This window comes from Poecilia formosa, unplaced genomic scaffold (genome assembly GCF_000485575.1).
Source record: "Poecilia formosa unplaced genomic scaffold, Poecilia_formosa-5.1.2 Scaffold0, whole genome shotgun sequence".
Taxonomy (NCBI): domain Eukaryota; kingdom Metazoa; phylum Chordata; class Actinopteri; order Cyprinodontiformes; family Poeciliidae; genus Poecilia; species Poecilia formosa.
Genome location: NW_006799939.1, coordinates 2,644,001 through 2,658,844, shown reverse-complemented (window position 1 = coordinate 2,658,844; position 14,844 = coordinate 2,644,001). Strand labels below are relative to the sequence as shown.

General features: G+C 39.7%; 2 protein-coding genes across 3 annotated transcripts in view; both read left to right on the top strand.

The window, feature by feature from the left end:
- The first annotated feature begins 413 nt into the window (after positions 1-413).
- Positions 414-8,977, top strand: LOC103135049 (double-strand-break repair protein rad21 homolog). Of its 2 annotated transcripts, XM_007547645.2 has the most exons (14): positions 414-548; positions 2,265-2,455; positions 2,946-3,075; positions 3,180-3,279; positions 3,393-3,499; positions 3,694-3,891; positions 4,033-4,158; positions 4,256-4,381; positions 5,602-5,825; positions 6,182-6,335; positions 6,429-6,577; positions 6,812-6,991; positions 7,786-7,869; positions 7,974-8,165. In XM_007547645.2, the coding sequence occupies exons 2-14, from the start codon at positions 2,312-2,314 to the stop codon at positions 8,163-8,165; spliced, it is 1,914 nt and encodes a 637-aa protein (XP_007547707.1). In that variant the 5' UTR covers positions 414-548; positions 2,265-2,311. The 2 variants fall into 2 exon arrangements, with proteins under 2 accessions (XP_007547707.1, XP_016526224.1); XM_016670738.1 differs by lacking the exon at positions 414-548 and having other exon boundaries at positions 2,312-2,455; positions 7,974-8,977.
- A 793-nt stretch (positions 8,978-9,770) lies between these two features.
- Positions 9,771-14,844, top strand: part of LOC103134963 (eukaryotic translation initiation factor 3 subunit H) — a 72,094-nt gene continuing 67,020 nt past the window's right edge. Inside the window, exon 1 of the mRNA XM_007547522.2 lies at positions 9,771-9,928. Within this exon, the coding sequence (XP_007547584.1) occupies positions 9,827-9,928 (102 nt within the window). The 5' untranslated portion in view covers positions 9,771-9,826. The remainder of the gene's footprint in view (positions 9,929-14,844) is intronic.

The following is a 14,844-nucleotide window of genomic DNA, read 5'->3' as shown; positions in this document are numbered from 1 at the left end:
TACACTGTTGATTATTCATATTTGATAAAAAAAAAGAATCATACACTTACTTATTGGATCCTTGTATTTAGTAAATCGTTGATTTATTCATGTTTAAGCTATCACATCGTGTTTTATTTAGCAAATCTATTCTTTTTTTGTTTTACTGTGTTTGCATTTTAGACCTCATTAAAAAATATTTAGTAATTTCAGAGATTAAATAAGTTCTTCGCATATGGCTAGCTGTACAGTATTTGAATGCAGATTTTATTGTCATGGTTGATTGAGATGCCTTTATTCCTGCGATAGGCTTTGTGTCACAGCGCCCTCTATCTCCTGTCGCCGCTCACAGCAGGACGTCGTCTGTGGTGCGTATCAGCCTCCCCGACAGACTCCTCCTCCTCCGCCGTTTTTTGACTGTAAACATCCTGTCGATTTTAAAAGGACAGCGCTGAGCGGGAGGAAGGCGGCTGGCGCCATCTTGGCTGTTTTAATGAGTACAACAGGGGAGAGCTCGCTGGGAGAAATTACTTAATCTTTGTGATTTCACTCTAAGAGGGCTCCTCTCGGTAAGTGTGTCTGCAGCGGATATGTTAACGCACTGATTTTGGTGTCTTATGTAACGAAACTGGCATGCACGCTGGAGTCTGTTCGTTGCGGCCTTCATTGTATGAAGAGCCGTTGGACATCGGCTAACGACAGTGTTGAGCTGATGAGAGGCTAAAAAGTATGAGCAGTTATCGAGCGGCGCCTTTTCCTGAGGACTTTGCGTACTTGTATGGAATTTTTGTTGTGTGGTTTAAGATGGTTGCAATTTCGTCTAAAATTAACGATTTTATTCTAAACTTGTGTCCATGCGATGTATGAAGCTGACGACGCCGTTCCTCCTTTTGTAGTTAGCAGTCGGCTAATTTGGTTCGTCCCACTTGATGGCGCCGACTATTTACTGGCGCCCCATCCCTTTGGCGCTTTTTGTTCTTATTCGCAATTGAATGCTTATGAAGTCACGTACATTTATTTTCTGACTATTTTTTGGTCTTTCTTTTAGCAAAATAAGTCACATTTCGATTTGCAGCGAAAAGTTTAAAGTGTGTAATGAAATAAGGTAAAAGTTCGTGCATTTCCAGTATCCCCCCCTTCCCTTGACTAAAAAACAACGGGACGTAAATAACGAGAGCTTTTGATATCGTCCAATTCTTTAGCTCTCTTTAACATGTAACGTTGACTACCAAGTTGTGAGAAAACGAATTCGACACATATTAATGGGACAATTTTTACTTAAAAACTTGAACACGTTTCCTCATTGGATATTGGACCACTATTAAGTAGTTCCACACAAAAGACGAATTTTCTCGTTTATAAACGAATCAGTGTCCTAAAATTTGATGCGTTTTCGTTTGTCTTGGATAACGTTTCTCCGACTTCAGAGGAAAAGCCTCAAAACAATATGTTGAGAAAATAATAAAAACAAGTATATGGAAGGAAGAAACGGTTGCTAGAATAGTCTTGGATAAATCAATGTATCAATATAAACCATTAACCATTGGACTTCTACCAGGTTGCCAAATCATCTGTTCAAGTATTTTATCAGTTTATTTTTATTTTTGTATAAATATGGTTGAAAATATTGAGTGGAGACCAGTCAGTCCACCAGATATTAGAATCAACCAATTTTTTTTTTCTTGCGTTTTATGCGAGCTGTGAGTGAATTAGTGAAGAATGTGATGTTTTGTGACCTGTTGATTAGATCAGTGTTTCCCAACCCTGGTCCTCGAGGCACACTGCTCTGCATGTTTTAGATGTTCCCCTGCTTCAGCACACATGATTGCAGTTGATGGCTGATCAACAGGGTTTTTTGCTGAATTGCAATCATCTGAATGGGGTGTGTTGAAGCAGGGGAACATCTAAAACATGCCTTGAGGACCAGGGTTGGGAAACACTGGATTAGATTCATTAAAATGAAGAACCACCACCATTTTCCGTCTCACTAAATCAGCCTGCATTTATAAACGCTACTTGAGCACAGGAGGCCAATTTGGCACTGAATGAGCAAAAATGACAAATTGCCCACCCAGTTATTGTAACAAAACTGCTCATTGCAAGCTTTTAATAATCCTCTCTGTGATCGACCGCAGGACATTTCTAACATGACGAACTGATTTGTGTGTGGTGCTTTTCGGCGTTTAATTTTTGTAGCGTCCAAACACACCTTTCTTGGATGGTTTGCGTTACTGTAGCCGTGTAAATTATATCAATTTGTTATATGTATCTTAATTGTTTTCCAGGTAAACCACACCACAGTTGGCGTGTTTGAACCAGGGCAACCGGGGCAATGTTCTACGCCCACTTTGTCCTCAGCAAACGTGGGCCGCTGGCCAAGATCTGGCTGGCGGCCCATTGGGACAAAAAGCTGACCAAGGCCCATGTGTTTGAATGCAACCTGGAGAGCAGTGTGGAGAGCATCATCTCACCTAAGGTAAGGAGGCTTGACTGTTGGACCAGTTTAAACCAAGTGCTGGTGCTGATGGGAGTTTGTACCCTGCTCTGTCATTCAGACCTTCATCAGGCTGGTGTCCGTCATAGGGCTAATTCATAACATTACATCAGTGGTTGCAGCTAACTTGCATGTTTTGTTTTTTTTGTGTGTGTATTTTTTTTATTTCTTTTGAAAAACTGTATTTGCATGCTGTCTGTAAGCGTTTGTAATAGCAATGTAAAAATGATCTGTTATCAATTATGCCTTTATTGTACCTTTCTTTTAATTAGCAGCTTAAATATCTCAACAATTTTTCTTTTTATTTTATGCATCAAAACTGAAAAATCCCACTGTCTGAAATAATATAGCATCTGATGATGGTACATTATACATTTTTCTGAACAGCTACATCAGGCTTGTGCTTGCAGTACAAGCTGTGTCCTGTAAAAGTGAGTTGCTTTTGCAATATCTCCGACTTCCTGCTTTTCAGGTGAAGATGGCGCTGCGCACGTCCGGTCACCTGCTCCTCGGAGTGGTGCGGATCTACCACAGAAAGGCCAAGTACCTGCTGGCTGACTGTAATGAAGCCTTCATCAAGATCAAAATGGCCTTCAGGCCAGGTAAACTGTCCGAAAGGCTTTGCTTCATATGCTTCTGTGTAAAAATAAATGGTGGAGGTGAAAGTTGTGTTCTGCATACAGACACTCCTTATTTCTGTGTCCAGGTGTGGTTGATCTGCCCGAGGAAAATAGAGAGGCTGCATATAACGCCATCACCTTACCTGAGGAGTTTCATGACTTTGACCAGCCACTTCCTGATCTGGAGTAAGTTGGCCAGATTTAAAGTTCTTAGTTAGTTGATTGTTTGTCTATTAAAACAATTACTCAGGGGATATTAAGGTTGTTCTCATCCGATTGTCATCTGATGTTGTCAACAGTGACATTGACGTGGCTCAGCAGTTCACCCTGAACCAGAGCAGAGCAGAAGAGATCACCTTGAGGGAGGATGTTGGAAACCTCAGCCTGCTGCAGGAAAACGACTTTGGTAGGAAATGGCTCCTTTGTTTACATCTCGGTTCACAACAGCCCTTACTCAGCCAGCTGTCCTGTCTATACCCGCTTGACGTTGCAGAACAGAGTTAGAAAACAGAAGGACTTTAGAGAATAATGCATAGGAATCATATATATTCAAGGTTGTTCTGTTAGAAAACTAATGATCCTTTCTGCTGGGTTCCTCAGCTGACTTTGGCATGGATGACCGGGAGATGATGCGTGACGCTAGCACGTTTGAAGATGATATAATGCAGGGAGCCACTGACCCCAACCTCTTGCTGGAGGCTGAGCCAGGCCCAGCTAACCTCCCCGACAAATCCAACCACATGGAGTATGACGACTTTGGGGACGGCTCCATGGGCAACAGCGATGGCGGAATGCTTGGTAACAAGCATGTATTTTATTTTTATTTTTATTTTTTTTAGATTGACTTATTTATTTTTTTAAAAGGAAAAAAACTGTGTTGTTCTAATATTAAAATGAACCTTTGTAGGGAAGTTGATGTCTTTTTTTTTTCTGTCTCAGTTGACAAACTGCTGAGTTCTGAAGATGGAGGTGGCATCTTTGATGATCCACCAGCGATCACAGAGAGCGTCATGATGCCTCCAGATCACGGGGATGATGAAGATGACTTTGACAACCTTCATTCACGTAAGTGAAGCTGGTTTTTTTTTCTGGAACACCAAGTGTATTTTTAGTGCTCACATCTTGGATGCATAACTTTATTTTTGTGTGCGTTTCTGATAAGCGGGTCCAGACAGTCCTGATTCTGGCCCAGCAGAGCCGCTGCCAGCAATGGCCGACCAAACGGAACAGACAACTCTGGTTCACAACGAAGAGGAGGCCTTTGCCCTGGAGCCCATCGACATCACTGGTAGGCCTCTTTATTTCACCGAGTATGCTAAGCTACTGAAAATGAAAACTTGTCAATCATTGGACACTACTTGAACTTTTCTTAATACATTTTCTATCAAATTTTATTTGAAGTGTGATCAAATTACACACTTCAAATAAAATTTGAAGTGTGTAATTCAAACAACTTGAGCAATTGTTCAAGTTGTTTGAACAACTGCTCCTCCTTTACAGTAATGATTATAGTTGTCACCGTGGTAAAATTCTAAACTCTGAACCGATGCTAAGAAAAATACTGTTTTGATTTTTTGTGAAGAATGGAAAGTGAGATTTTTTTTTTCTTAAGATTAAAAAAGATAACAATAAAACCGTTTACTTAGCAGTATTTTTTAAACTTTTTTTTTTTAAAGAATGCACAACTGTAAAGCTCATAAAGGCCGTGATAAATTATTACATTAGCTGCACACAACGGTAATTGTATCATTTTCATTGTAAAGCATAGATCGATGCTATTTACCTCACTACTGTGCAAAGGAATTGTGACATATGAGCAAGTGGCCAATGATGAAACTGAACAAGAACTTGTGCTCCCTGGAGTGTTTAATACTTTGCTGTCATGGTAATGGCAGCTTTGCTGACCTTTTCAAAATTCCTCAAATTCCTGCTAAAGCGAGGGGGTTGAGGCTCTTCACCAGACATGACTGCTGTGTTACACAGTTTTACACTCAAAGTAGCAGCTCACTGTCCTCATGGCTCAGGTGAGGCGATCCAAGAAAGAAGAGGAGCTTCCTGTGATTCCAATAACTGCCTTCCTTATCGACAAATTACTTATTTTGTTCATTGTTTGAATAGCTTCCATGTGTTTCTTATTGGCATGAATATTGCCTTTAAACCCCTTGAATGTGCTGAAAGCATTACACACTTTTAAAGAAATATCTTTTTTTTGTATCGTTTTAAAAAACAACTTTAGTACAAATGATTAAAGTTTACTTCCAGGTTTCAGAAGGCCAACAAACGATTGAGTGAATTGGATCTCAGTTTTAAGAATTTAGCTTTGTTACACTAATTTTATTTATTTATTTTTTTTTAACAATTTCTGCAGTTCCCTTTTTTTCATAGCCTGGACCACAACAATAGAAATGGTCCAATTTACTATTTTAAATGAACACACCATATTTGTTGTTCTTATGTTTTGCAATAGAGGAGCAGCATCTTCATTGCCTCTTTTTTTGTTCCTTCCAGTGAAAGAGACCAAGGCAAAACGTAAAAGGAAGCTGATCGTCGACAGCGTCAAAGAGTTGGACAGTAAGACCATCCGAGCCCAGCTGTCGGACTACTCCGACATCGTGACCACCCTGGACCTGGCCCCTCCCACTAAGAAGCTCATGATGTGGAAAGAGACAGGAGGAGTGGAGAAACTTTTCTCTCTGCCTGCTCAGCCGCTCTGGAACGCCCGGCTGCTCAAGGTACCGAGGGATCGTTGATGCCAAATCACCACTGTAGGCAGCGTTTTATAAGGTCGTTGGTGGCAGATGTTGTCAAGGTTGGTACAAAACTGTAATCAGAGTGGAGAAACGTGTTAAGACCCAGTTTTCGTTTAGATTTCAAATTCAAAATGAGAGCACCCGGGGACCAGGAGTTAAAGCGACCGATTGGTTTCGTCTCGCCCTCCTCCCTCCTCTTTCACTCGCTCCGAATACTGAACAAGAAGGCGTGCGGACGCATCGCTGAATTAAATTCGCTGCACAAACGTTTGAGCAAAGTGTGCATGCGTTTTAAAAATGAGCCCCTCTTCCAAATCGTAACGTCCGATCTCTGTCAGATGTTCACCCGCTGCCTGACCCCCCTGGTGCCAGACGAGCTGAGGAAGCGCAGGAAGGGCGGCGAAGCGGACAGTCTGGACGAGTTCCTCAAAGAGCTGGAGAACCCGGAGGTGCCGAGGGAGGAGATCATGACTCAGAACAGAGATGTTATCGGTAAGTCAAGCTGGAGAAAGGAAAGAAGTTGTTCCAGTGTTTAGAGGGGTAATGCAGTGTTTTCACAATTTGTAATATGATTTCCCCCCTCAGACCAGACGATCATGGAGGAGCCCAGCATTCTGGCAGCTTCTACAATGGAAGGCAGCAGGACAACTTTGGATGAGACGGTGATGCCTCCCCCATCCACCCCCCGTGGCGTTAAACGCAAGCAGCCCGTTGACAAGGACGGAAGCTTTCCTGTGAGTTTATGGATCCGAGAGCAAAGCTGCGGGAAATCCTCCTGTTTTATGCTATAAATCATATTATGGTCATAATTTAGGTTGTGAAAATAATCTGAGTCGTTCTAAATGACCAAGTTTTCTGGAATAGTAAATTTCATAAATGGGAAAGTAGCCAAAGTTGAGGAATAAAATGGACTGTTGACTCCAAGTTTCACCCTGGCCGTAGCTCAGTTGCTCTCTCTGCTCTCTCAGATGACTCCCCTGGAGCAGCAGCAAGTGGCTGACCGCTCAGACTTGTCACAAAGACTAGACATGCCTCAGGTTGATCTGCCCCCAGAGGAGGCCAGTGTCAACCTCACTCAGCTTGTCCCAGAACTCGACCTTCTCACCGACAAGGAAAAGGATAAGAAGGATGACAGCGAAGAAGAGGAGGTGAGGGGAAACTGCAATTTTTTAAAATTTCTTTTTTCCCCTGCAAGGATGGAAAGTTATTGCTTTTTGTCACTAGTTGAAGGGATGGGATTTAATGAAGGCCTTAAGTAAAAACTAAAAAAAAATAATAAAAAATGGTTTGATGCTCCGAAGTTAGCAGGAAATTTCTATATTTTTGTAAAATTCTATTCATCACTGAAACGATTAATCTGACTAATCAGTTAATGAATTAATTTTCAAAAAAAAAATTTAATCAATGAATTATCTGCTGTTTTCAGACTCAAATGGGCCGTTTTTCTGAAACTAGTGTAATATTTTGAGCAATAAAACTGAACAGAAAATGTTGATTTTGCACTTAAGATAGAAACACCTTTGTAAACACATCTTAGCCAAAACTAAAGTGGAACTTCACCTAGTTTGAATTTACTAAAGGAATTTTGTTGTTGCATTTCAGGCAATATATATATATTTTTAAAAGAATTTAATTATCTACTCCAATCTTTTTGACTAAAATAAAATAGTCTAACAAGGCTAAGTGGTTGAATGAAAAGTCTCTAGAATGTGCCATTTTTATTCGATTAATTGTCAAAATAACCAATTAATTGGTTACTAAAATAATCGTTAGTTGGAGTTTTAATTCTATTAGTCAAACTAACATGCTGTGACATAGCAGCAATAATCAAAGTTAATAGTTTAGCTTTCTACACTTTAGTTCAACAGTTGCGTGTAAACAGAACATGATACAATAGATACAAATAGAGTTGTAACTCTTTGCTAATTTTTTTGGTTGTCAGGAAGAGGAAGGCCAGGCTGGAGACCAGGATCAAGAAGAGAAGAGATGGAACAAGAGAACCCAACAGATGCTTCACGGCCTGCAGGTAAACGAAGCCTGATCGTAAAATTAACCAAGAATCTGTATTTATTTGTCCTCATGATAATCGTACACTCACTGACCCCCTCTGATGTCTCTTGGCCTCCACAGCGCGTCATGGCAAAGACCGGTGCGGAGTCGGTCAGTCTGCTCGAACTGTGCCGAAACAACAACAGAAAGCAGGCAGCAGCCAAGTTTTACAGTTTCCTCGTCCTCAAGAAGCAGCAAGCCATCGAGGTCACTCAGTCGGAGCCCTACAGCGACATCATCGCCACGGCCGGACCAAAATTCCACCTCATTTAGACATTGGAAGAAACAAACACTCTGCTTGCAACAGGCATACTTGTTTTCTTGTTTTTAAATTACTCGACTCTTTGCCTTTTTATTGTGTTTTCCAGTAAGCCCAGTTTTTTTGTTTTATTTTTGTTTGTTTTTTTCCTAGGGGAAAGGGGAGGGAAGTAAATGGTAAGGGGTTCAGAACCTTTAAAGAAACAAAACATGGTTTTACTGTAATAAATATCAGATCATGCAGTATTCTTGGTTCAAGCGGAGTGAGGAATGTTTTACAAGGATATTTATAAAGCAAACCCTTTTTCAGTCATCAATTTGTAAACTTTACTGCATTCTGTTTTCTAAGTTAAATTTCTGTTTTCTCATTCCACAAGTTTTGTATCAGTCCCCCTGTTTCAGCTAAAAAAAAAAAAAAAGATTTTTATGAATGGCCCAATGTATCACGTTATCTCTGTAATGACTAGATGTTCTGGAAAGGTACTGTTTTACTGTTCAGAAATGTAACCACGCCCAACTTCTGTCTGTTGCACTCGCTCTCTTATAAACAAAAAAAGTGAATCCCTCATTAAATTTGAAAGTCTTATCTGGCATTAAATATCATGACTCAGATGTATAATTAAGGCAGTTCATCAATTAAGGTTTATGTAAATTTTATTTTTTTGTACCTTTTTAAGTTTATGCTTGTTTGCCTTTTTGCATTATGTAACTAGGTAATGTACTTGTTACAGTTAAGTTCACCATCCCACCTTTTTAGATTCTGGGTAACTTCTAGTTGTGATACATCTGTAAAGATTTGAAATAAAGTGTTTTAAGTACTTGGTTAAGTCACTCTGCATGTTTTTATTTAGACTTCCAGTATTTTAGAGATTTTACTTTGTCGTAACAAATGCACACTCTTCTATACCTGTGAAGATAAGGGTACAAAATGTCTTCTGTTTATGCTTTTGTGACATTTAAATGTTTCAGATCAACAAACCAATGAGTCATTTTCAAATGGTCTCATTTCTTGGGGGTAGGGGAGCAGTCCAAACCTCTCTGAACCTGTGTGAAAAATATAAATGTTCCTGTAAAATCACGAGTTAGCTGCTTATTCAGCTTCACTAGACACACCCAGGCCTTAATACTTTCACTAAGTCACTTGAATAAAAAGGAAACTGAGACCAATCTCATATTTGCCAAATAAACCCCATTAAGATCCCCAAGACTTTTTGGGATAATGTTTGGTGGATAATCACTATATAAGCAATTAAAAAAAAAAATACTGTGAATTCTGCTGAGGAAAAAAAAATTGTGGCAGAATGTTCAAATATAACTCCAATGCAAAACGGTTTTTTATTTCAAGTTCATAGCTAAGAAAGTCATTTTAAAAGTAATTTATTAAACATCAAACTTACAAAATGTGCAATATTTTTCAATTAGTTCAGTCTTAACCTCATTTAGCGCATTTTTAAACATCACTGCTTATAACTAGTTGGGTCTCTTTTGTTGTGGAGCCTCAACATACCAAAAGTAAAATCTATTTTTAAAGAGTTTTGTTACTTCTACTTTTAAATAAATGAGTACAATTCTTTTTAGCGGAATTGACTTTTCTCGTTGTTTCCACACGGACTGAGGAAGGGAAACGTGCGTCGCCTGAATCTCTTCCCCCTTTTCTTTCGCGTGGACCCCGGCTAATGGCTTCCCGTAAGGAGTCCAGTTCAGCATCCAGCACACCAATGGCTTCTACAGGCGGTACCCTGGACTCTCCGGTCAAACAGATCCAAATTGAGGGACTGGTAAGAACCCGAGTTGCTCCATTTGGACCTTATGCAGACTGTTTGTGTTGTACAGCAACCAAACCGGTGTTAGCTAGACGCTAAGGTGTTAGCATCATCATGGCGGAGAGACGATGAACAGTTAGTTGTACTTATTTTATTCAACTGTTATCCTATAACACAACCTGTCATTTTTTTTTAGTTTAGCACATCACATAAAGATATCCACCTTGTTTGAGCTGATAGACATATAATAAAAATATGTTAGCTTCTTTTAGCTTCAATACTTTTCATGGGCGTTTAATTTGGAAACCAGAACCTCCCTGTTTATAATTGCGCCACACTATAATGATGAGAGCTATTCTCAGGTTTCGCTTTGGGCAGCAAAGTTGCTTGTGAGTCTGTGTCACTGGTTTAACTTAACATCTTGGTTTTGTTATTGTGTTCTAATGCAGTTCACATGGTTCCTATGCAGTGATGGTTCCTATCCGGGTCATCATTTACTGCATCTCTAATAGGCGAGGACAAAATGAAACATAATATGGAGATGCGTTGCTTTGCAGAATTTACATCCGACGTACTAGAAAAACGAAATCAGTCTTAAAAGTAGCTTAAACAATCAGAGTTGTCTCGAATCTCAAAAATGGTTTGAGAAATGACAGCACCCCGTGCATATAATCAAACGAAAGTGCTGCTACCTTTGTGCATACGTTGTTTATGGCCAGAGTAAAGAAAAACAACTGTTAGAGAATGGTGACATGATTAAACTCACTAAACAACAACCACATTGTTGTGAGCTCCAACTGTAAAGCACAAGAATTGCATTATTTTCAGTTTCTGTTTAATTTAGGACACACAAAATCACACAAGCTAATTTATAAAAACGTGAATTTATGGTTCTGTTACATGGATGTTGCTCAGATGGGAAAAACCAGGAATTTGTGGTGAATCAGGCAAAACATTGTAAATTAGGTCACTGCATGCTGCCTTTGCTTCTGTTTTGTGTTTTCCATTATGTTTGAAGCCTATATTTAAAAAAAAAAAAGGAGAAAAAAAATTGAGCACTATTGTTTTTTTTAAATCTGGTGATTACTAGGAATCTTATTGTTTGTAGACTTCAAAAATGGAATGAGGCAAATTCAGGAAAAGCATGGAAATGTATCTTTTCATGGAAAGTTTGTACACCCTTCAGTTCCATTTCTTAATTTGTTGCGATGCGTTTTTAATGTTGTCTCTTTCTGTAAAATCTGGCACAATTTCTTGCTTATTATTTTTTAACGTAAATGGCTTTTTTTTTTTACATCTGGGTTTTGTTACATATTTTCAAACTACACGCATGAATCATCCTTCCAACACATGCCAATTTCTGATTTTCCTTAAGGCCTGGCAGCCACTTTTTTTTTTTAAAGAACCATTACAAAAAACAACTTCTGCAGGTTGTTTGATCAAGTTAGTCATTTGAATCCAACACAAAACATAAAAAATGACATAAATATCCCAAAATGTCTGCATCGCTTCAAATATTCCAAGCTTTCATCTGACTTGGTGTGTTTCAAACGATGTGCTTTTGGTTGGTGCTTTTATCGACTGAAAGAAAGTGGTGGGAAATCTTAGTTTTGATGTATTTAATGAATAGGTTAAACATTTTTTATCCGACTTGCTGATGAAGGGGAAAGTTTCCCATATTCCAATATCCGATCGATTTGCGTTTTAATCTCTCCCCAGTGATCATCTGAATTCTAAACCGTCTTTACATTGTGTAGTACCTCTGTGCAAACAGTAGAGGACAAACTTGTCTCATTAGGATTCACTTGGATTCTCCCTCATTTTGGACCCTAAACTGCATTTGGACACTAAGCGGCTTATTCTTTATAGGACTCATGCATGCAGCAGCATGACTTGTATGCAGCACTTTCTGCCTTCTGTTTGGCTGTCTCTTTAAAGTTGTCCTCATATCACTGGCTGTGCTTTTGCATCTAAATATTTCAGTTAAATATAAAATGCTGGAGCGATTTAGATTTCCCCAATTCCTCTTTTTGCCTCCTTGTCAGCCAGCTATTTTTAATCAAGTCACTTTTAAAAGCAGGGCTGCACAGTTGTAGAGTTTTTTTTTTTTTTTTTTTTAATTTCTTTTCAGGCAACCATTTGGGCATCGTCTTACCTGAAAGCACTGACATGCAGCAGTTGCCGCTGCGTTGCATCATGACCAACCTGTCGGAGGATTAGCTGCAGGGTTTGTACGTAGACGACGGCACCGCCGTCGCTGCGTTGAGGAAACGGTTTGTGTTTTTTTTTTGTTTTTCTTTTTGCTTTTGAAGAGGTTTCAGCTGTCCGTTTCGCTACAGAATTGGATCTCAACAAAACCACGGGTTTCCATTGAGCACCCACGGAGATCAAGCAAGTTTTGTGTTTGAAAGAAAAAAAAAAAGAAAATCTAGAGTGGAGCCGCTTTTCATTCATGCTGACGTGCATCGTACGTCAGGCGCCTCTCTGTATTATGTCCCGTGAATTAGGAATAAAGTCAGGGCACACTGTGGGGTGTATTTTTAGCAGCATGACTGTGAAAAGCTCTTGGGAGTAATAATAAAAAGGGCGGGTGGTGGGGTATTCTCTCAGAAGGAGTTTAATCTTATCGTTCCTTGTGACTCTGCCAGTCTTTTTTTTTCCTTTTAGTTTCAAAGCCTTTATAAGAATGGAAAAGACACAGTGGCAGAAAACTCCACTCTTCCCCTGAGGCTTTTACACATGCCTCAGGCCCATAAGCCCCGGTCTTGTCAGGAATATGTCACACAATAATGTGACATAGATCACATGCCACGGAGAGAGCAGATCTTTTACTTCCCGTCGTAAAAGCATTTTTTCACAATCCGGCTCACGCTTCTGAAATCCTGAATCGATATTTGTGGCTGCTTCCCCTTACTTAGTGGCTGGTTTAAAAGAAAAAAAAATCTGTTCTGATCTGAACTATTTAAAAATAAGCTTAAGGGAGAGATCTAGCTCTTGTTGTGCACCAGCACTAAAAACATTGATGCACCGCAGTAAAATACCATGTCATAGAAAAGGTAAGTTCAAAAAATGAAACTTGCATTCAGATTCATCACACAGTCTGCAATCATCTGAAATATTTGCACAGATTGTATTAAAAACCTTTCTCCCCTTATTGTCTGACCTTAAATGAGACCAAACCTTTCCTCTTTTAGGTCACTTAGAATTGCTAAATCTCTAAATGCCACCTTAAGGAGTGAGATACTTTTTGATATTTTTGTCTTCTTTTTTTTTTTTATTCAGACATTTTCATATATTTCTTTAGTATTTGATTAGTATTTCAAGTTAATAAGTTTCCTTCCATAAACTTCTAACAACAGTTTGTTGAAATTTTGGCCCATTCCTTCTGACAGAACTGCTGCAACCAGGTCAGGTTTAGAACTCAATATACAGTCAGAGTTCCTTTTACATAAATTATTACTTCAATGCAGTATGGTGTGGAGTGATCAAGCACAGCTGAGCTTCCTTGTGCTGCGGTGTGCCCCATCTCGCTCCTAACTATAACTTGTTGGTTTTCTATAGTTATTCTGGTCAGATGAGTTCAGTGACCAATCCAGCACAGTGTAGGACACTTTATTTTTCCTTCCAGTAAACTTTCCATCAATATTTTTCAGAACAAAGAGCTTCATTAGAAATTACCTTTTGTGACCTGCCCCCATCGTGGAGTATGTCACTGACTGTCAAGTCAGCAGTTTTTATGCATATCAACATATCTGTAATAAAATTCATTGTCTCTATGGATATTTGAACTCTATGGAAAAAATCCTGAAGTGTTTAGATCAAAACATACACTGATATGATACCATTTCTCACTTATTGAATTGAATATTGAAACGCCTTAGCTTTCCTGATTATTCAAACTTATTGAGATGCGTTGCGCGCCAAGCGCAGAAAGCAAGCGGCTCTTATCTGAACGACGCGCGGCGTGTTTGGAATTGCATTCTTCACAAACACAAAGCTTATTTCTAATTTGATTTGCGTGCCTCTGCGAGCCACTTCAAACCAGGTGTCATCTCATTTTCCTTCAAGAGTCCCCGCCTGAATCGAAACGAAGCAGCGGCGAACAATCAGCAGAGCGAGCAGGTGCACCACTCTACTTCCACATGAATTAAAACGCTCCGTTCTCCACGGACAAACATGTTTGTGTTAAGATCGGCAGGCGAAAAGATTCTGCGGCCGTCTTCGTCCACGGGTTGACCCAGCAGACGACTCATTCCTCACTAAAGTGAACTCTCCATCTACTCCAGGACCCTGCGTCCATCTACCACACTTGAGTGTTGCACAGAAAAATGACTAAACTCATCAAAGGGATCGTTTCTTTTTCTCCTAATTTGTGCCCCGTTGTGTCGGGAATATGCACTCTTTTATTTTTTTTTTTTGTGTGTGTGTTGGCCAGAGAAGATTTATGATCAGAATTAAAGGTAGCCAACGGGAGATCTGTATCACGATTGATTTTGCACAATTCAATTTTAAGCTTGTTGATTTATAATATGCCGTCCACACATCAACTTAGAGGGGGAGGCTCACATGAGGGGAGCTCGCCAGGTTAGCCGCCGGTGAGCTAGATCGATAAATTTGTGTCTGTAAGAGAGAGGGTAGCGTTAAAAGATGACGCTGAAGAGAGTTTGTGTTTTTTTTCTTTTTCTTTTTTTGTGTGTGTATGTGTTCATGCAGGTTTGCACAAACTCAAAGCTTTCAGGGATTAGCTTACAGTACCTGATGGCATTTACTCAGCACCAGGAAGCTGAATCCACTGAAGACCCCCTCCCCCCACCTCCTCTCCTTACTTCCTCTTCCTTGTACTACGGATGCCTCTCCAGTCACATACACACACACACACACACACCTCCCACTGGCTTTTGAAGCGTTTCTGTGGACTCAGGAATTTCTCC